We start from the raw sequence: 21,256 nt of genomic DNA, 5'->3' as shown, positions 1-21,256 counted from the left end.
AAGCTGCTCCATTGTTTAAATCACCCTAAATGACTAAGAATTTATCCTCTTATTTCAAGGTTAATTGTGATAACTCCTAGCTTCCAGCTGGAAAATCTTGTTATGACTGCAAATAAGATCTAAAACCCCTATTAATTGGTATCAACCATGCGTAAGCACCTGCACAGCACAACCTAGTCATCTTCCAACCTCTTTTTGAGGTCGAGGCTGAATAAATGAACCCAACACCTTACACACCTCAAAAGCCATTCATCTTCAAAGCCATCAGTTATTTTTATGATCCCAAGCTGAACTCAGAAGTGAACAAAATTGTGCAGTCTTTTCGAACATGAGCAAGATCACATCCCTCCTTCAACCCAAGAGTGCCTTTTGCATTACTGAAGCAGTTATCTTCAATGATCACCAGTTCTCTCTCAAATCAGCATTTTCCAACTAAAAACTTCTATCCTACATGCAGAGCTCATACCCAAATACACAGCACCCAGCACTAAACTGCATCTAACATAGTCTTACTAGATTTCTTACTGGATTTATCAGTTGACCATTCATTTCGAGTCATTCTCTAACAGTAACCTAATCTTCCTCCTCCTCAAATAAATACACGTACACATGTATACATATACATGAACTTTGTATTTTAGAAGATAAATCTCACAGGCAAGGTTTGAATAGCACTATCTCCATGGGTTGATACAGATACTGAAGAAGACTGAAATGGACCCTTGGGGAAACCTACACTAGAAGCACTCCTGATCACTGATGTCTCCCCAGTAAGCAGGACTTTACATGATGTACCATTAAAGATTTTTTTCACCTCTCTGACATGTTCTCTTCTATGCTCTTGTTTTAAATAAAAAACTGGTCACACAAATTAATTCAACTGCTCAAGCAATGTTCCAGTATCTCGATATTGTTTTGCACAATCTTGGCAAAAGAGACAAAATGTGTTAGAAAGATACATTACCTTACAGAAAAGTCATACTGAATGACAGTAAACTCCTTCTTCAGATTCTAATGTTTTTTAATACTTTCCAAAGTTATTTTCACATTGGATGAACATTCAGATAATTGGCGTGCAGCTTTTTGAATCATCCCCTTGTTTTGTTCCAAATATTGAATTCAGTCCTCTCCAATTCCCCTAGCTTACAGAAATTGGTTAAAAATTAGTATTAATGAATAGAAGAGTTTATTGGTATGGCTGTTGTCCTTGGGCATACCTTATCTATCTGTTAATGCTTGCTTGCTTGGCTTTTTTGTTGTTGCTTTTTTTTTAATAAATATTAGCAAGCACTATCTCATCTTCCTTCATTATAAACTATGTACAAAACCAGATATGGTAAAAATACTTCCTATTACATTACAAACAAAGCAAGTACTATGCAAATATTCTGCTCTTAATTTTAAAATACTGATTTTGTACTGGACCTATCCCTTCTTAGACCTTTGTTCTTTGCATGTAAATAACTGACCCTTTCTCCTTTGCAATTACGTCACCAATATCCCAGAGATTCAGTGCATTTTCTTTCCCACCTAATTCTTTGCTTAAGTAATTACATTCGCTGCTACTTCATTCGCTCTTCCTCTTCATCCTCCCTGTGTGGTGTGCAGATTGCTTTATAGTACCACACTTCCACGACCTGGAATCACGCCTTTGTGGCCATCAGGATGATTTTGCTGAATGCTTGATATTAATGCTTCCCCCTTTTAAATGTACCTTCCCAGTTGGCTATCCTGCCAATTGTTTAAACTAAGAAACAGACTCTTCTAAAGCTCCTTGCATTACTGACTGATGCCATATTCTATTTGCACAAAGTAAATACAGACAAATAACAATCACTGGTACCTAGGCAACCGTGGGATTTCAGATCAGCTATTAACTCTTCTTTATCTCCTAGAACAAGGTCAACTATTGATTTATTCCACCCTGGGTGCAGAACTGTGTGCATTAAAAATGACCTATTCTTTCTAGAAGCCTTCTTGAAGTCTTTCCATCGGCATCACAAAATGTCAGGTAAATATTACCTGCTCTAAGCAGCCTATTTTATTTGCCAGCCTATAAGAAGCATATACTTAAGGAAATGTTTGTTCCATCGCAGAGGATATTTCGGGTACCTGTTAGAAGCACGTGACAGGAGAGAGATGACTTGAAACCTAAAGAACCTGAATTTGTCAGGAAATCCTTATGTCTGCAGCTCTCCCAAATGGCGATGGTTCGGAAAGCATTATGTAATTTCCACTTAATCACACACACAACAACATATCTGAAGTCCACCTCTACTCAGGACTGGATGAAGGCATCAGCTAATGTTTTGTGCCTCAGGACTGGGCTGACCTCTCTCGCATGCTGTTCAGTCCTCAGGGGACTTCTTTCCTCCTATTCCCCACCATCACATTTATTTCTCCCTCCTCCGCTGCCTCGCTGTCTACCCAATTTCTCTCACTGTACAGTAGTTGGGGAAAACCACTCCAGGCAAGGATTTTGAGTCTCTCAGATATGACGTTGAAGAGATGTGACCTGACACACGGAAGGGAGAGGGAGAAGATGGGGGTTATAGGCAGCCACAGCTGAAGATTCAGACAACCATGAGTCCCCCGTAGGAGAAAGGGTTGGTTTCAGTAAGTCACCCAAGGGAAAGCATCCTGATCCTGAAAGAGAAATGGGAGCAACGAGGATTCAGACAGAAACGCTCTCCTGCTTGAGGCTCTGAACATGCTGAGAGAAGCAGCACAGAGAAGAAGCAAGAGCTGCAAGAACCATTGATTATTTCCTCGGCAAAGCAATAAAGTTTTTCCTTACAGGAAAACGGCACTTTTTTTTAATGTATCAAAAGATGGATGATGGTCTGGTATGCATAATTCTCAGAAAACACAGTGCCAGGTGAACTAGCAAAAAGATTTTATGGGGAATACACCATTTACCTAAGTCAAAATCACACCACCATGCAGGAACTAAAGATGACATTCAGACAAAAAGCAAACCAAAATCAGACGACTTGGGGAGCAACAGAAACTCATATAGTGCACAGAAGGGATTAGGAAGTGTGTAAGTGGCAACATCTGGGTCCCCAGAAAAGATAAGGAACCTTAATGGAAGCAGCCAGGCCATATTTTCTACATGCTCCACACCAGAACAGCAGTTCATTCCTATCGCCTGTGTCTCTTCATCTCCAAAGCAGAGTTGAGAGTCACCAAGGCAGGGATGTTCTTGCCATTTCCATTTCATTCCTGTCCCCATGCCAGGAGTACAGGAAGGAAAGTATCAGTGCAAATGTGTATGAAAGGGTCCAGTCTTGAGCAAAGCACCAGGCCCAAGGGAAAGGGCAGCACAAACACAGAACAGTTTATGTAAGTGATACAGCTCCCAGGAGAGGGGAGAAGCAGCAGCACAGAGCAGGGTGTGCTAAATACAGAGTATAGCAGGTGGTCCAAGAACTGGCTGTGATTTCAGCAACCAGTTTATCCAAACCGGACGGAAATGCTGAACGCACGGCTCTGAAACAGCAAAAAAGCAAGCTAAAAAACACAAGCAGAGCAGGCAACTGAAGACTCTGCAATCACAGATTGCCAGGAGATGAGTTTCACCCTGAAAACATTCCCACAGATGTCAAAAGTGCAGCAATCTAATGCATGAACAAGAAGGAATGCCAACCCAGGCCTCCAGCAATAGAATCACAGAGTTGTAATTTCAACTGGGACCTATTTCCAGAGGTCATTTAGTTCAACACCTGCTCAGAGCAGGTCTAATGAGATCAGTTTGGCTGGGCTGTACCCAGTCAAGTCGATCACCTCCCAGGATGGAGGTGTCTGAAGACCTGCTGACGTTCCTCTGAATAGCAGCCCTGCCCTCTGGCATTTTAACAACTCCTCAATTTGGTATCATCCACAAAACAGCTTCTTACGGCTAAATAAATAAATCAATAAATAAATAACAAAACCCAACTATGTCTCACAATATACAGCAACTGAAGACCATCAGTGAAATTTTCAATATTTCTGCAATCTCTTATAGTCCAAGCAGTGAATCAATAATTCCAGTTATTCCTTTTTCATGTGTAAGTTTAAGCTTGAAGTCGAAATGTCAATCTGACACACTCAAAATACTGTAACACCACTCTCCCTGTGACAGTGCATACACATACACAGATGTCTAAAGAGATGCAATAGCTGAAAGTGCAGCATGGTGCAGAATTTGGAGGAACAGCTGGCTACATGTTTAGGATCAAGGACACAAACTCAAAGCAGCACGGTAAGGCAACTTTAGCTTTGTTCTTTCCTGACTTGAGTGCTCTGCCCTGCATCTCAAATAGGCAGCAACATTTTAAGCCTGTTACCTTTATAAAGAAGTATTTCTGAAGACTTTGAAACACATCATCAACCAAGAACGCTACCATCATACCAACAAGTCACAGATTCCCGATGATGATATATAGCCAACTTCACCTAAATGTTAGGTCATGAGGCACCCAGCTCATCTGTGTCCACATGGAAAAAGTCACTGGCTATACTCACGTAAACTAACCCTTCCCCAAAGAGCTTATAAACTGGGAAGATGAATAGCACATGAAGATTAGGGGAGACAAAGTATTCCATCAAAAGAAACAAAATGTATATCATACCCAACTCAAAATACCATCTGACTTGCACTAGCTTTTCCACATGCAATTACCAGTTGGCCAGATCCTCACAATAATTTTTCATCACAGAAGTGCATCACGAGGAAAGACAAATATTTCAACAAGTTCCTAAGCAACTGAAAAACAGTGCTTTGTGAGGGATATATTAAGTCAATGTTTAATCCTAGTCTTCACTGGGAAATAAGGTAAAGTTTTGTTGTGGTCTTTTTTTTTTTTCCTCAAGCCAGTTATTAGCTTATAATTAACATCTCTGTATGAACAACACAGAGTTTTCATGTGCATTGACCAAATGCTACTAATCACCCTAATTTTGCAACAACTTTATAGGTTGTTGAGTAAACCAGGACAGGGTCAGAAGAAGGGCTTTTTCCCCAGAGAACATAAAAAAGCCAGCATTGTACACTGTGCCTGTGGTGAAGGAGAACCTGCTGTGCCTTGAAGGGCTTTAGCAAACTTACCCCAAACATCTGTCGAAGGTCAGGATCTCGAAAGCGGAAGGGAATGTTAGACACATGAAGTCGTTTTGGAGTGGATTTGCTCTCGGTGTTCTCACTGCTCTGTGTCTGTGATTGCTGTCCATCTGTCTGTGCCCCTCCTTCTGTCTGCTGAAATCAGAAAGACACAAGTGTGTGCATGAACAGAAACCGTACAAATTACTTCAACGTGCTCCGTCCATCTCTTTTCGTGTATTAGTACTCTATTTGTGACTGCAGTATCTGAGTACTTGACAATTACTTTGATAAAGCCAGCAATGCTTAACCATTGATTTGTTGCTCTTCCCTTCCTTTTTCACAACTAAACAGTAATGAGATCTCATCTTCTTTCCCCTCCTATCACCTTTTAGCTTAGTAGATTTGCCTTTGGTTTTCTTAAATTGCTTCTCTTTTCCCCTGCTCTTCCTCACTTCAGCTGCCACCATATGAAAGCTCTAATGAAGAGGCGGATCTTCCGTATCCTGAAGCTGGGAGGTAGCACCGCCGCTCTAATCTCATGTGGCAGGATGTTCCTGCAATCATCAAAATCCCACAGCTGAAGTGGCAGCTCTTCACCGGGCCAATACCAGAAATGCATCTCCAGGCAAAATGGCATCTGCTGTCAAGCTCCCTTCAGAGAAACACCACCCCCAAAAGAAGGTCTATAATTAAACGGTAAAATCCATGTATCAACAGCTTACGGATGTCTTTGATTAACTTTTCTAGTACATTTAAAAGCCATCCCAGGGACAGGAAACAGTCATTAGTGCTGCTGGATTTATAAAAACCTCCAAATGTTACTTTCTGCTGCCAGCTCCACAACTGAAATAAAGGAATTGGGTCTGGCACTCCCAAGTGGTACAGCAAGCCAGGGCAAGGGTGGGCTCTTAATACTTGTGCACAGAGAACGTACAGCAAGGAGGCAGACGTGTGTGCCAGGAGACAGACCTAATGGCCCCACAGAGAAGAAGCAAGGAAGAGAACTTCAGCTGTTTGTGCTGGGCTGAGAGTAAAAAGCATAACATCTGAGCAAAGCACTCAACAGGCAAGGGACAGTCCCTTTGCAAAATGCACTGATGAGAAAACAGTAGGGGTTTTACAATTCAGTCAAAACCACACCAGCAAACACTCAGAGCCACAGAACAGAGCAGACTAGAACCTGGCCAGTCTTATTGTTCTGCCCCTGTGCAAGAGCAAGCAGTATGATGGGTAAAGGTATTCAAAGAGCATCCACCCAGTCACTACCATCTCCTACTGCTTGCCTCAGCCCCGTGGGACTAATGCTCTGACACTTGTATGATGCACTTCAAAATGTCTTTTCCTTTCTTCAGGTGCCAACCTGACTTCCTCCTTAATTCACCGAGTGAAAAGAAGCTCTATGGGAAAGAAAGACTCCGTAATTGTTACTTAGCCTTTTTTAGGCACCTTCAAGCCTTAAAACTCACGATTAAGAAGTAGGGGGTTGTTTTGGTGAAGGCCTCTTCTTTCTCTAGATATAAGTTTGTCTACAAAAAAGGAAAGTATGTGGAGAGTTGCACTGGTTCCCCAACCACTGTCCAGGCACGCTAGACTGCCCTGCACATCATCTCATATACAACACTTGGTGATACTTGGAACAACAACAAAAAAATCTCATCTCTCCACAGATACACTATACTGGCAACATTAAGAGAGCTTCTTCTGGCCAGACATGTCCTTGACAAATATAACCTTGACCTTGTACAGTGGTTATAATGGACTGACAAAAACAAGCTAATAGTTAAGCACTGGCCTCTTGTGCTGAGCAAAGCAGTGGCAGCTTTCCATATTGTTTTAGTAGGACAGCGTAAAACACATTTGATCTGATTAATATAAATTAAGCTGTGATAGGAGGAACAGCAATACTGCCCTGCAATTATCTCTACTCCCCAGAGCCATGTGAGTCTCAGGAGAAGCCCAGCGGGATGAAGAATTTTTATTTGGCCAAGGCTCAACCCCTCTGCTCCTCAGATATCAAATTTTCAAGAACAACCTCACGACCTTCCATTTGACTGTATCTAAAAAAGAAGCCACCCCCTCTTCAAATCCCAGCTCTTCTCCCACCCCTACCCCTATGATAAAATGCATCTCCAAACACAGCGTGCACCCTAGGGGAAGAATCAATGCAGCTGACTTGTGATTAAATCACACCATGCTATTCGGTGGTTTTATTTTTATTACTCCATCAGAGTCCTTTGCTCCTCAGGGTAAGTCTGTCCAAGCAGGACAAAGCACAGGGGTAGCCCATCCATCACCACTGCACACAATGTCTGTGTCGCAGGGAGCGCGCCAAAACAACTCCCCCAAAGCCACTGATGCTCCTGCTCTAAGGCATCTCTTCCTGACCCATTTTCAAGCACGTTCTGGAGTCTTGATAGAGCAATTCACCACATCCCAAGTCATGCACAGAATTGGCAAGTGGGCAAACATTCGCATGCTTCATCACTGCATCTTCTGCAGTGGGAATTAGGAAAGGCAGAGACTCTGAACAGCGACAGCAAGACCATGTTAGATCCTAAATTGAAATATAGATGGCATAGGACTGGTCCTGCTGCTGCCAGAGGAGACGGAGCCGGGAGGTTGCCTGCACTCCTCTCCCAGCCATTTGTTCCTAAGCAGAGGGCAGAACTCCTTTCTTACCAAGGGTGCGATCTATCATGTACAGTGGCCTGCTCAAAAACACTCACAGCTGTTCCCGCATATGGCAGCGTGCTGCTGTCACACAGGAGTCACTTTTCCAGCATGTGAGATGTGTACGAGACAAAGGCTTTAAACTGGAGAAACAAGAGAAGGGATGGGGGCCTCTCAGCCCAACCTTACCTTTCTGACAACATGTTTTTGCAGGCCCTCTCATTTCCTTGATTTTTCAGCAGTAGTTTAACATTAAATACCTCCTCTCTCCGGATGCTGCAACCTCTCTCATTTCTTTGCATCCACAGCCCCAAGGTAAGAGCTGAACTTTCTGCCACTATAACATTAGCTGGATACATTTGTCTACTGCCACACATTCAGCTACAACATCAATGAAAGAAACAGTCTCCTCAGATCTCGCTTTCCTCTCCCCCGCTCCTTTTATAGTTATTCCTTGTCTTAATTCATTAGGAAGGAGATGAAAGCAAGGGCCCGGAGCCCGTTCTCCAGCAGCACATAATGGAGACTGGCAAAGCGCTGCCCTGACCGAGCCCAAGCTTTTATCATCGTGTCTCACCCAGCACCCGCTCCTCACCCCGACTCCTTCCCTTCCCCACATCAGGTTTTGAGATGCAGAAGGGAGCTGACAGCTGTTCCCTGGCTCTCAGAACTCGCAGTTGGGCAAAGGCCCCATGTTTGGAAACAGCCCTGGATCCCCGCTGCCTCCTCCCTGCAGTCTGGGTAACATATACTTATGCAGCGATAATGTCATTCATGGCTGCACACACAAGCTCTGAGCTGTTCAAGGTCACTGAGAGCTGCACCGCAGCTCAGCACGCACACAGGATTTGCTTCACTCGACTCCTCGCTTCCTTTGCCCCTGTGCCACCTCCTTGCACCCACTGGCAGTAAAGAAACCCTAAGCAAGAAGGGGCTGTAAAGGGAAATGTACATGAAAGGGGAATGGAGCGTCTCGCAGGGCTTGGAGAGCTGTACAGCCACCTTCCTGCCTCCCAGACAGGCTCTTCTTCTCAGAATAGCTGGCAAACAAGCCAATGCTGAAGGATTTCTTCTTGGAGGGAGGGGAAGCAGTGGGTGCACCTGAGCCCAGAGTGGACATCCATCTGTGCCAGCAGACAAGGGGGCCACCCCACCAGGAGCAAAAAGAACCCTCACCCCACAGGCCAGCACAGAGCACACACCGCTTCCCACTTGCTTCTTCTTAACTGGAACTGCTTCAGGTTCAAGTTGTAGCAAAAAGCAAAAAAACCCCCTGACTTCTTCCCCCGGGAAATGGGCACTCCAAAGGCTGAGAACCATCATGAACCATAAATCATTGCAAAAGAAATATTTACAAAATACAAGCTGTAACTATATTTAAAAGGGGACTTGGGATGGCTCATCGGAGAGACAGACTGTGCTCACTCCACTGCTTCTAGACCAGTCTTGGATGCATAAAAAACAAAAACGTCTTGATGGGATCAAGACCCTGAGGAACTGTGTGGAGACAGGGACTGCACGCTGGGGCTGGCAGAAAGCAGCCTGCCCGCTGCCAGGAAGAGTGCAGGGAATGCTGGAAAATCTCTGCAATTTCCACTGAAATGCCTGGGTCAAAACAACCAGATGCCCACCACCAAACAGACACCCACAAAGATGATTTGGTGGAAAAATCCACCAAAGGAATCGGGCACTGGATAGCAAAACCTCTCCTGTCTTATCACACGCAACCACTTCTGCTGAGCTTTTGACTATTTCCATTAGCTAGGGTAACCTTGGGTGTATTTGCTTTTGGCTGTTACCTGGGTAGGAACACAGGAATGGGGCAAGCACTTGGTGGTGCTCCTCTGGCCTCCCACCCTGGAGGTCTCAGACTCCAGCAAGCAGGAACAGGTCATGCCTTCTTCATAGCTGACCACAGGCAATGAACCCACTGCCCATGAAACGTTCCTGCGAGTTTTATGAACCCACTCATACTCTCAGCTTCCAAAGCATCCTGTGAACACGCCAGGGGAGGTTTAGGTTGGATATCAGGAAAAACTTCTTTACAGAAATGATTGTTAAGCGCTGGAACAGGCTCCCCAGGGAGGTGGTTGAGTCACCACCCCCGGATGTGTTTAAAAACCATTTGGATGTGGTGCTCAGGGACATGATTTAGTGGAGGGTTGTTAGAGTTAGGATAGTAGGGTTAGGCTGAGGTTGGACCTGACGATCTTGAGGGTCTTTTCCAACCTGAGCAATTCTATGATCCTATGAACAAGAGTCCCACACCTAAATTCTTCATTATGTAGGCAAAAATATGAAGAAAAGCTGTGAGTTTTGTTGCTGTTTTGTTTTGCTTTTTTTTTTTAAATATTCACAGCACAGGGTTATTTCCTGCACGTATCCAAGTAAGTGAAAGCGGTAGAGTTCTCAACACTATTCAGTATTCTATGCATGTCACATCCCTTCACTCGTCTATCAGCTCTTTTCCTAAGTGAAGATTTCATTTCTTCTCATAAAGAACCCGCTACACCCTTTTCATCACCACTATTATCCTTCTCTACACTGCTTCTAGATCTCCTCTAACCTTTGAGAGATACACAGCACCACCACGGCTGTATACGCTCGCGTAATGATATTTTCTGATTTATTCTCTATTTCTCCTTTGAAATCGTTTTTAAATCTGCCTCACTAGATGCAAGTCTGGAAAGCGCTGACAACCAAAATAATCTGCCTCGTACTCAAAGCAAATTTCTGATGTTAAATGTCAGAGTTTTCTACCTCCAGACAACGATTTCCAATCTGTGGTGTCTGAACAACCAGCAGCTACATACTTAGTGGGAGCCTGCTCCTCCTCACATCTACCTGCTTAGCTGTATCAAAAGAGAACCGAGGATCCTCATTAAGCATATCTCTCACCTGAAATACCTTAACAAGAGCAAATGCTTTAATTACTGAAGTGATGAAAAATAATTACAGAGGAAATTTTTCCTCTATCTCAGACTAGGTAAAAAATACCCGAGGGAAAGTCATCCTTATAGCATCATCACAGAACGGTCGGATTGAAAGGGACCTCAAAGTCCATCCAGTCCCACTCTCTGCTGTGAGCAGGGCTGCCAGCCCCCAGCTCAGGCTGCCCAGGGCCCCATCCAACCTGGCCTTGAACCTCCAGGCATGGAGCACCCACAGCTTCTCTGGGTAGCCTGTGCCAGTGCCTCACTGCCTTCTGACTGAAAGATTTCCTCCTAACATCTAACCTAAATCTCCCCTCTTTTATAGCCTTTTCACTTTGTCCTGTCACCATCAGATAGTGTAAAAAGTCATGCATAATAAGTTGAGGAACCTCCATAATGCTGCTGGCTCCCTCCCTTCTCCACTCTTGGTGGACGCCTGGGCCACAGCCAGCTGACCCAGCAGCCTCCCATCTTGCTTCCAAACGCGGTACACAGGGGTCCCCCACCACAGATGTGTCTTCACAAAACCTGGAAGACTAAATCCCTTTATGGTGCGGCAGATGAGTTAAATATGCCTCAGTATGGTGAGTTGAAAAGCCGAGAGACACGCTGCTCTGTAATTAAATAATGCTTTATATTGGTTCACGACAACGCAGTGCCGAGGCGACAGCACCTGCCATTTTCGTGCAAAGTCATTTGCATAAACTTACTCCTCGACTTCCATAGCTCCAGCTGCATTCTGTAATTTATATAGACACACAAATTCTTCCCTCTGACATTAACAAGAGAAACGAGCTGAATAATCAGCTCACAGTATTAAGTGCAATGCATTTACTATCAAGCAAGCTTTTGTAGCTCAGCGATGATTAATCTTCCCTCTGCGGGTAGAGCACTGGGAGATGCAGTGAGCTGACAACTGCTCTCGGCTCCTGGCCACGCTCTCCATGCACCTACCTTGAGACAACAGCATGTGCTGGATTCCTCCAAAAGCCCCTCTAATTCATTAACCCAGCGAAAGAATTGGACAGCTTTCTGCCGGGTCAGTGAATTCAAGTGGCTCACGTGAGGAATGCCAGAGCTGGTAAACAGGAGTGGGAATTTGTGCTGGGAGCCAGATCTCTCCTTTCTGACAGCGGTGAATCTTTAGATCAGCTCAGCTGCCAGAGGAGCCACGGCCTCGTTAGCATCGCTCCCTGGGGCTCTCTGCGCTGGGTGTCTCCAGCAGGGAGAACTCGTGTAAACCAAGAAAAGGGAAGGCAAAGAAGCCAGGCAGCCCAGCACTATAAAAAGTGAAATGCAGAGTGTCAACAGTTTAAGAGACAGGCTGTAACAGGCAGAGCAAGTAGGCCAAATATGGTCTGCTACCTCGGGCTATTTTTAAGGCAGGTCTTTCAGCTGTGCTTTCGGACAGTATCAAGAGAAAGGACAGATGCTCGGAGATGATGACCAGGAGACCCACATGCCAGACAAGAAACAAAGCTCCATGGATGAGGCCTGATCCTAAAATAAAAAGGTTCCAAAGTATTAAGCTGTTTGTATTACACCACCTATTGTGTCAATTCCTTTTCCGTGCCCCTGCTCCGAGAGCTTTGAATGCTTTCCACCACACTCTGGCCTCCAGAACCAAGCTCACCCTCCGCTGATGACACCAACCAATCAACCCCCTTCACTTGGGAGCTTTGCTCAGCCTAGAGGAGCACACAGGAAGGCATGGACTTTGACTACCAAGGTTTCTTTTACTTATGTTCACATCTGCTGTTTGACCTCAGCCTTCCGGATCACTGTGTATTAACTCAGCAGATCCCACAGCTAATCTCAAGTCATTCAATCCAACTTGCTCGTGAGATCCTGAAAAGTTCCTATGAGAAGACACCCCCACGCTGTACAAGGGACCCCAATACAGACCCCACTACGCTGCTGTGTAAGTCAACACCAACCAAATGATACTTCTCTTTCCATGAGGGACCTTTAAGTCACCCCATATTCTGTTACTTCTGGAATTCTCCTTAACACTACCAGCCTGAAAAGCCAAAAATCCACACAACTTCTGCCATCTCGCTCTGTCCTGCCAACAGGGCAGCCAGACAAGCCTTGTTCTTAAAAGCAAGGAGGGACCTGATCCGCCTGACCTAAGGAAATGTGTGAACTATCCCATGGGAGCACAGGCTTGCAGTCAGCAGCTAAAAAACCTGCCAGATATTTAGTCAGGGGTATCGCCTTCGCACAGATGACAGCAGCTGTGCTTGTCAATCCCAATAATGGGAGGGGAGGATCGCATATCACCCGCAACAAGTTTTTGCTATGTTAAAGTTAGCACTGGCATTTGAGCAAGACAACAAAATGAAGGGAAAGCTCCTTAAAGCATAGCAGTCTATTCCACATAGATTGGACATGTATGTCAAACAAGCAATAACCAGTCTGTGTGACAGACAAGATGCTTGACGTTAGCTGTAGATGTTCAAGATGAAACAACCAACCTGTTCGGCTGTATTTTAACAGCATGCTTTAGCTTGAGCAACTGCTGAGCCTTCTTCCTCCCCCTAGATCCTACATCATTAATCAGCATACTGAGAAGGAGAAAAGTTGCAAGCAATTACATCCCAAGGCACCCCACGGAATGAAAATAAATTCATACAGTAGGGTTCCTGCACAGAAAGATAGAGGGACAAAGGCGATCCAAAACCCAATGCATAACAAGTGTGGGAATGCCTGCGGCCGAGCTGCCTTCCCCCTCCCCACATGCCAATATCTGGGATGCTCTGGGTTCGAGCAGTCCCAGCTGCACCCTCACTCCCTTCCGGCCATGGAGACTGACTTTGCACGCTCAGCTTGCATCTTTAACCGCGTTAAGCGCTCGCACCAGACGTGCCCACCTGCTCCCAATAACCAGCATCATGCATTACCCTGCCTGCTTCCCAGATCACCTCTCCCAGTCACGCTCCCTCCTGGCAACACCAGCTTCTCCCTGCAGTCTCCCAGCAACGCTCCCTCCCACACACAGGCTGCTCGTCCCCATCCCCGGTTGGCGCGCACACGGCGGGCTGCGCAGAGCCGGCGCTGGCTGATGGGAGGCAGAGCCAGGCCCTGCAGCACTGTGGGGACGGCTCCTAATAAGGAAGAGGAGCAGGAGGTTTGGCGAGAGCCCGCAGCCAAGGTCAGGGCTCACATCGCTTCCATTAAAAAAGAAAGGCTCTCAAGCTCTGGGCAAAGATGGGAAGAGCAAATGCACACAGGAGAAAAGGCACGGCTCCAGTTTGCTCCCTGTTTCCACTCTTCTCATCGACCCAGTTGTTTGCTGGAGATGGGCAGCCCAGATCCTCCAGGCTCAAACAACATGCCTTTATGACAAACTGCATTTCTGCATGCTGTACCCTGCATCGGCCTTAGGTTTTATTTCCAGCCTGATCTCTTCTTGTCTATGTTTGCATTTGCCTTAGGCCAAGGAAGGCCTTTGAAGTTCCTTTTACACACTATCGATGTGCTTTATTGGGTTTGTACCATCTTCTTCTCCCAGCTGAGGCGTTCCCAGGATAAACTCAATGATAACTTATCAAAGCCATACCTGATGTTGTCAACCAGTGCCCACTGCAGAAGCAGCAAGGCCCCATGCTGGGAGCCGTGCACACTCGGGCTGGCACTATCAGCTCTTCCCATCGCTGGCACTAAATTCACTCAGTACTTACAGGGGGGGAAAATAATCTCTATGAGCCAAACGCCCAACTACAAGCAAAACTGAAAGCATTAACAGATTAAATCCACCCCTGAGCACCGAAGGCTCTCACCATAAGGCTCTTTATTAGGAAGTTAAGTCTTAACAAGTGGCTTAAGGGGTGGATAAAGCTTTTCCCGGGATAATCTGTCAGCATGTTGCCCAGTGCCAGTTCCAGGCCACGGGAAGAAGAAAGCAAAAAACGTAAGAAGGTGAAAATCTTTGTTTGGTAAATGGACGCCTAGTAGCTGAGAGGTCCTCTCCTATCTTTGCCCCTGAAGCTCCCTGCCATTTTCAGAAAGTCAAAGAAAAGTGTTTTTCTACTCTGTTAGCTTCCTGAAAGCAGAAGCATTCCAGGATTACACCTACAATACACGTGCTCTCTCAAATCCTTCCTGCTGTCAACCTTCTAGAACTTGCCTCCACCACATTCATGTGAACCATGTACCAATTGACTCAAGGTAATTCATCTTTCTAGGAAAGACTTGTCTTTGGACAGCACTACCGTGGTAAAAGCACCACGATCTCAGGTGCAGTTGCAGGCATTTATTTACAAGGGAAACACACAGAAAGGGAAAGATGAGAACGCAGCAATGAATCATCAGAACCCCTGGCTTTTTGCCATTCTCTCCTTTCCAAGCCTAGGACTTTCTGCACACTTGAGCAACAGGCAGCCACCTCCTGCACAGCCGCCCGTTCCAGAGGCACCGTTCTGCTGCCCTGCGCTTTTCCGCACTTACTGCGAGAGATCCGTTCTGCGTGCTGGCTGTGGTCGTGCTCTGCTCGCCGTGCGGCTGCGTGCTCCCGTAGAGCGTCAGATTGTGCTCGCTGGTCTGGCCTGCATAGTCCTGAGTGTGTGGCACCCCGTACTCTGTGGGAATCCCGTTCTGTGGGGGTGGCGGAAATGGGATTGTGGTGAATGGCTGCACCATTGCATCAGGAGTTGCTGCTGGCTCCTGGTTACCCTGGAGAAAGGAGAAAGCAGTTTTATCACACCACAGAAGACGGATGGATGTATCAGCCTGAGAAATCATCCACGATCACACATATGTTTCACACGGTTCATGCAAATATCCCATTCGCTTCCACAGTCTGCTATTTTCTTCTCTACTGGGCCTTGCTCCGCTGAGTCATCACATTGGTTTTTAATCACACTTGGGCAACTTTCTCACTTCTGGGTGGCACATGGAGAACCATCTATGGGGTTTGCAACTTGCTCACACCTGAAATCTCATGAAAATGCTTCACATGCATTATTTTGAAAGGGTAGAGAGGCTCTGGAGCTTGAGAATGGGAATGGAAGCACACAGAAGAGCAGGGTGCTAGGTCCATCTCCTTCAGCCCCATCTTCACAGCTCTGCACCCAGGCACACAGTGCGTAAGGGCACACTGTTGCATTACAGCAAGAGAAAGAAGCACACATCTGTGCAGCAGCCCCTTCCCCTGCGTTGGCAGCGATGAGCACCGAGCACAGGTGCAGCTTTTAGCACACCAACTGCACAACCCAGAAACAGCCAGCTGACTGTGCAAAATATATCCCCAGAAGACATCTCATCCTACTACTCCTGAAAAAACCCCAGCAGCAAACCCAAAGCCTGCAGCACTGCAGGGCTGTCGTGGAGGGGGCAGGAGGGAGCTGGGGGTGACCTTCACGAGCCACCCGGGTGAAGGACAAGCGTCTCAACATTGAAACCCAGCCCTGGGAAGCCCAGCCGGCTGCACTGCTCCTACTGCCACAGCAGCAAAACCCACAGAGAAGATTTATGAGAGCACGGCTGTTTGATTTATGTGCGTGTCAACAGACTAATCCTGATTTTAAATTTTGGCTGCTGTTCCAGCCCCTGGTCCTCCCCCTCAAAGCCCAGAGGTACACCAGCATGCTTAAACCAAGGGAGGAAAAGGGAGAGGGAGCTTGTCCTACAGACAGGAGACGCAGAGGGGAAATTACCGAGCAATCTTCAGCAGAGAGCGCACAGACCTCCCGCTCTTTTCCTCTGCCTGCAACCGTCCCTTCCCAGCCTAGATGACAGCCACAACCTCACTGCTCCTTCAGGTTTCAGCCCAGTCCCCAGCCTGCTCGGTCTGCCCAGTGCTCGGCCTGCCCGCCCAGGGCCATGTTTCCTGGAAGAGCTGGGTTTGCTCCTCAGATCAGGGCTGATCCTACTTCATTTGTGCTTACTCTGTCTCCTGCCCAGTCCCGGCAGTGGGGAGCTACAGGCAGCCTCATCTGTGCTCAAAATCTGAGAGCCTTACCAGCACTTTGTTATACCCAAAGCATCTCTAGCATGCTTCCATACAGCTCAGGTCTGCCTGTTTCTTTCATTTTAATCATAGCTTAACATCAACCGTTTAACACTGGATCCAAATACTAAACTGTCTGAGTTTTTATTTGCTTGGGTTTTACTGATGGTCTTCTTTTTTCTTTTTTTTTTTTAATTTCATTTCAAGAACTGCTACAACAACCCCTGGGAGAAGATGCCACAGCAGAAACTACTTCCAATCTCCTTAGAGCAAACCAGACTCACAAGCCCATGGCACCCGACAGGAGGAAGAGAATGTTAATTAGCCACCAACAAAACTTATTGTGCCTTCTTCCCAACAGTGTGGCGTTGCTCCCTAAAGGACATACTCGAGCATTTTGTTTAATCTCACCCCTCGACTGCTTAAAATGCCAGCCCACAAACCTCGTATCACCGTATCTCCAACGTTCCCCCCTCCCTCGGTTAACACTGCACCCCTTCTAGTTTAAATGCTTTTCAACCTTTCAAATATTTTCTCTCCCTTCTTCAATTATCTACAAGTGTTTGAAGGATGAAAAATGCTATCTCTCTCTCTCTCCCCCCTATTTCTTGTGGTGTTTTGATAACACATTTATTTTAAGCTTAATCACATCTCACAAGCCAAAACAGCCTGACAACTTTATTTATTACTTCTCTCTGACCTTCCTAAGATTTTTAAATAAGGGATTTTTAGTGCAGAATGGAGTGTTTTAATACCATTCTAACTTCAGGGATTTTTTTTTTCTAATCTCATATTTACAATAATATTAAATATACTAAAATGCAGAAATCACGCCCCAGGTTATCAATAAATCTATTGCTACTATGCTTGCCCAGCTTTCCCTATCCAAAGGAGTACCTGTATTTGAAATTATTTTTCCTCTAGCTGTGATTACTTACACATTTCCTGTCTAATCACTTTTTAACATTTTTATTTCCTTCACTGCTTCCTTCCTGCGCCCACTCATGTCTATGAAGGGAACTCCTAATGTGTTCCTTGCAGGTTTCGTGGTGTACTGATACCCCCCTTCTTCTGCCACTCTGCCCAATTTCAGCATTCACCCAACGCTTTGTATTTTCAAGAACACACACAAAAAAATCCCATTTATGTTCCAACAGAGAACCTGAACTCCTTTCCCTACCTCCAACCCTTTGCAGAAGGGTCCTGCAGTCAGAAGCGCTGATTTTCCCACATCCCAAGAGATACGAAGTGCTTCAACAAAACCCTCAGTGAAGGCATGCAGGAGGGAGACGCAACCAAGAGAGCCGAGCTGAAAGTATTTTGTCTATCCTGTCTCAACGATATGCCTCCCTGCACCACCAGCACTGCCTGATTTAGCTCGTGAACCTCTCAGCATCATGACTCAACATCGACAGACTGAGATGAATATGTCAAAGAGTAGTCACCATCCCCAAACGCACGCACAGATGCCATCGCGGGACAAAGAAAGCTCAGCTGCAGTTCCCACTAATTACTGCTGTTATCAACTTGTGCGATAGCATAAAATGAACCTAATTAACGTCCAGGCTCGGACAGACTCTTTTCGCAGCCACAACACGAGATGGATGGTGGTCTCCAGGAAGGAAGCCTGAGGGACACCCAGCTGCAGGAACAATTTTGGCAGCTCCAGGTTAGCAGATATGAATTCATGCTACCACTAGCTGCCATCCCATGCCTACCAAGCAGGGATGGGCTGTTCAACACAACCGTAACTCAGAACAATTAACCAAACGTACACCCCTCAGAAAGGGAAAAAGCCTCAGTACGACACACTAACTGACAGTTCAAAGAAAGCCAGAAACCCCTATGTTATATACTCACTCAGCTCTCAGGCTCCCACAGGAAGCACTCACACAGAAGGCAGGGATTCAGAGCAGCTGCCTTCCTACCGAGCTCTGACACTGGTCTCACCAGCACACGCTGCCCAGTGCACCAGCAGGACACGGGACACCAGCCTGGGTTCCCAAACCTCCAGAGCTACGGCCGTGCCTTGAGGTGTCAGCTTCCCTTCTTTGGGCTGTGGTTTCACCTGCAGCTCATCCCACGCTTTGTTTGAAAAAACAATTCAGCTAAGCCAGCGAGAAATCCTAAACAGGGACACATTTTTAAGAGCTGATGCACACGTACCTTAATTAACGAGCTCTGCGGCTCCAAGCTACGCAGCCAGGCGAGACGCAAACAGACGTAGCGGAACCTCGGTACCTCGCAGAGGGGAGGAAGCCAGGGACGCCTCAACCAGCACAACGTGGTTCCGCAAACGCGATTTCGGATGAATTCTTTCAGCAGACAGCAGGTGGTGATCCAAGATCACGGCACCGAGCGCGAGCACAAAAACATGCACAAAGGCCTCCCACTTCCATAAAGCTGTCAGCTAACAAAGATCAGTTTATTTTGTGAGGGGCTGGTTTTGTTTCGTGCGCTGGAGAAACGAGTGTAATTGGAGAGACGTGAAAGGAGCCTCAGAGTGAAGCGACTGTGGATCCCTTCTCTATTGGCATGCCAGAATTTGTATAGATAGCAAAGAGGAACAGAATAAAACGGCAATTCTGGTAAATCTGACCTGGTGCAATTTCTGCATGGACAACTCCACGTGAAGTGCCATAAGCTCTGCGTTGTCCGCTACCTTATGAAGAGCCATGAGCTTCAGAGGAAGGCGCAAGGCAATGCTATCGTACGTACACATCAAATAACCTCTCCAAAGTACTCTTCAGCTTTGGAAACCCCCAAGCACTGCAATAGATAGAGCACAGGGGGGGCCAGCCCACTGTTGACAGGTTTGCCTTCACCATGCCTGTGTTATTAAGCCTGGGAAGGGCTGCCTCCCATCTAGCTGCAGGCAATTAAGGTGTTTGTGACAACTGTGCTCCCGGCTACGGCTGTTTGCTCTCTGCACAACCCTAATCCCTTCCGTAAATAGCAAAAGCTGCTCCTAGGTCCAATCTGCAGAGGCAACAGCTCAACCTGGAGCTATTGCCCAGCCCACGCTGCCCCTGATCAGGACACAGGAACTCTCACCATTCCCCTCTGACCAGGTCACAGCTGGGCCAGGGGGAGCAGAGCGCACCCTCCCCAGGCTCCTGGCACTGAGGTCCCAGCCTCCAGGCACACGCTGCCTCCACCCTCTGTGAGCCTTTTCAGCACGTATCCCAGAAAAAAAGGGGGAAAAAAAGAGGAAAAAAGACTTGCTTTTTATTGTCAGGTTAGTTTTGTTCCCAGCTGAGAGCGTTGAAACATCTTGGCAAAGGGCGAGGAGAGCAGGAGCCAGACAGTGAGGGGGTGGAAGAGCAGGGAGGGAAGGGCTAGGGGACATCAGCGGTTCTCACAGACCCTGGAACTGAAGCTATGATCTTTCAAAATTGTCCTTTCAGGTCATGAAAACATTCAAAAATAAGCAATGTGTATGGAATGATTAGTGATGGCTTTTTACCTCCCCACATCCCGCTAAACGCTGACCCAGCCACATGAATTCCTCAGGTACCTGAGAACACCACACAAGCTCTTTACCTCCACTTTCCACATCACGGCCATTTCATTCCTGTTCAGTTTCTGAAGAGTTTTACAACTTCGGGTCTTTGCTCTCTATCAATCAGCCCTTTAGCACCTATCATATAGGCAAAAAAAAAAATCTATGGAAGGAAAGTTGAGAGATGGAAAGGATGTACAAAGCTAAAAGGAAGGGAAAAAGAAAGCAGAGAAAGAAGAATGAAAATAGACAAGTGTCCTAGAAAGCAGACATGATTTCCCCACAAGTGTTACTTACTGATTATAACCCCCCAGGGACAGTAAAAAACAACTCTGAGTACAGTTACTACAGAACCATCCCCTGGTAGCTCTCTGCACAAACCTTTGCTGAGCCCAGGGGTGCATGGCCCTAACCCAATATCCACACCACAAAAGGCACTGCTGTGGCTCCAGGGCACAGTGCTGGCATGCCTGTCTGTTGACCCAGATGGACAAAATCAACCCCTCTTCCCTTGGTGCAGATTGATCATAAATGCACCTGGAGGAAGATCACAATAATGGAGGGTTTGGGATTTGATTTACAACACTCCGGGGATTTCAACCCTTACATCCAATAGCAATTCCTCCTTCGCCCTCCTGGAAATAAAGTTCTACCTACAGGTAGTTTTGCAAGAGTTTGGTGGAGTTTTATGTCAGTTTTGTTAAAAGCTGACAGGCACACATTCACGTGTTTTTTTGAATTTAAACTTCAAGCAATCATTTTAAGGATGCTCTTTTTCAATTGGCTCAACTTTAGCCTAACTGAGCTGACCTTCCACTAAAATAGCTGCCTGCACACAGACAGGCACACATCTAACCATTTAAAGGCATGTTTCCTCCAACTTCCTGGAGCAAGCTTGCACTGATTATCTAATCTTCTCCTTCCTTTTCCTTGATATGTAAAGCAAGGGAAGAGTAAGTTATCTTCCAATATACACTATCATTCCAGGCCACCAAAAACTGTTCTGTAAAAGAAAACAGCTGGCTTTCTTGCCTTTTTTTTTTTAATGCATTTAAGTACTTTTTTTTTTTTTTTAATAGATAAGTTCAAACCTCACTTTTATAGGAAAAGAAAAT

The 21,256-nt window shown here is 46.1% G+C and overlaps 1 protein-coding gene across 21 annotated transcripts in view; it reads right to left on the bottom strand.

Annotated features, from left to right (window-relative positions):
• RBFOX2 (RNA binding fox-1 homolog 2) overlaps positions 1-21,256 on the bottom strand; it is a 159,688-nt gene that overhangs the window by 38,815 nt on the left and 99,617 nt on the right. For 19 of the 21 annotated variants that reach the window (XR_007374676.1, XR_007374677.1, XR_007374675.1 and 16 more), the window contains 2 exons: positions 15,139-15,363; positions 5,093-5,239 (listed from right to left, as the gene is read on the bottom strand). Coding sequence is in view for 15 of the 21 variants with exons in the window: in XM_048934282.1 (XP_048790239.1) it covers positions 5,093-5,239; positions 15,139-15,363 (372 nt within the window). In the remaining 6 variants the exon portion in view is untranslated. The remainder of the gene's footprint in view (positions 1-5,092; positions 5,240-15,138; positions 15,364-21,256) is intronic. The other 2 variants (XM_048934279.1, XM_048934280.1) reach the window with 1 other exon arrangement.

Source organism: Lagopus muta, chromosome 1, assembly GCF_023343835.1.
Source record: "Lagopus muta isolate bLagMut1 chromosome 1, bLagMut1 primary, whole genome shotgun sequence".
Taxonomy (NCBI): domain Eukaryota; kingdom Metazoa; phylum Chordata; class Aves; order Galliformes; family Phasianidae; genus Lagopus; species Lagopus muta.
This window is presented reverse-complemented; position numbering and strand designations above follow the sequence as displayed.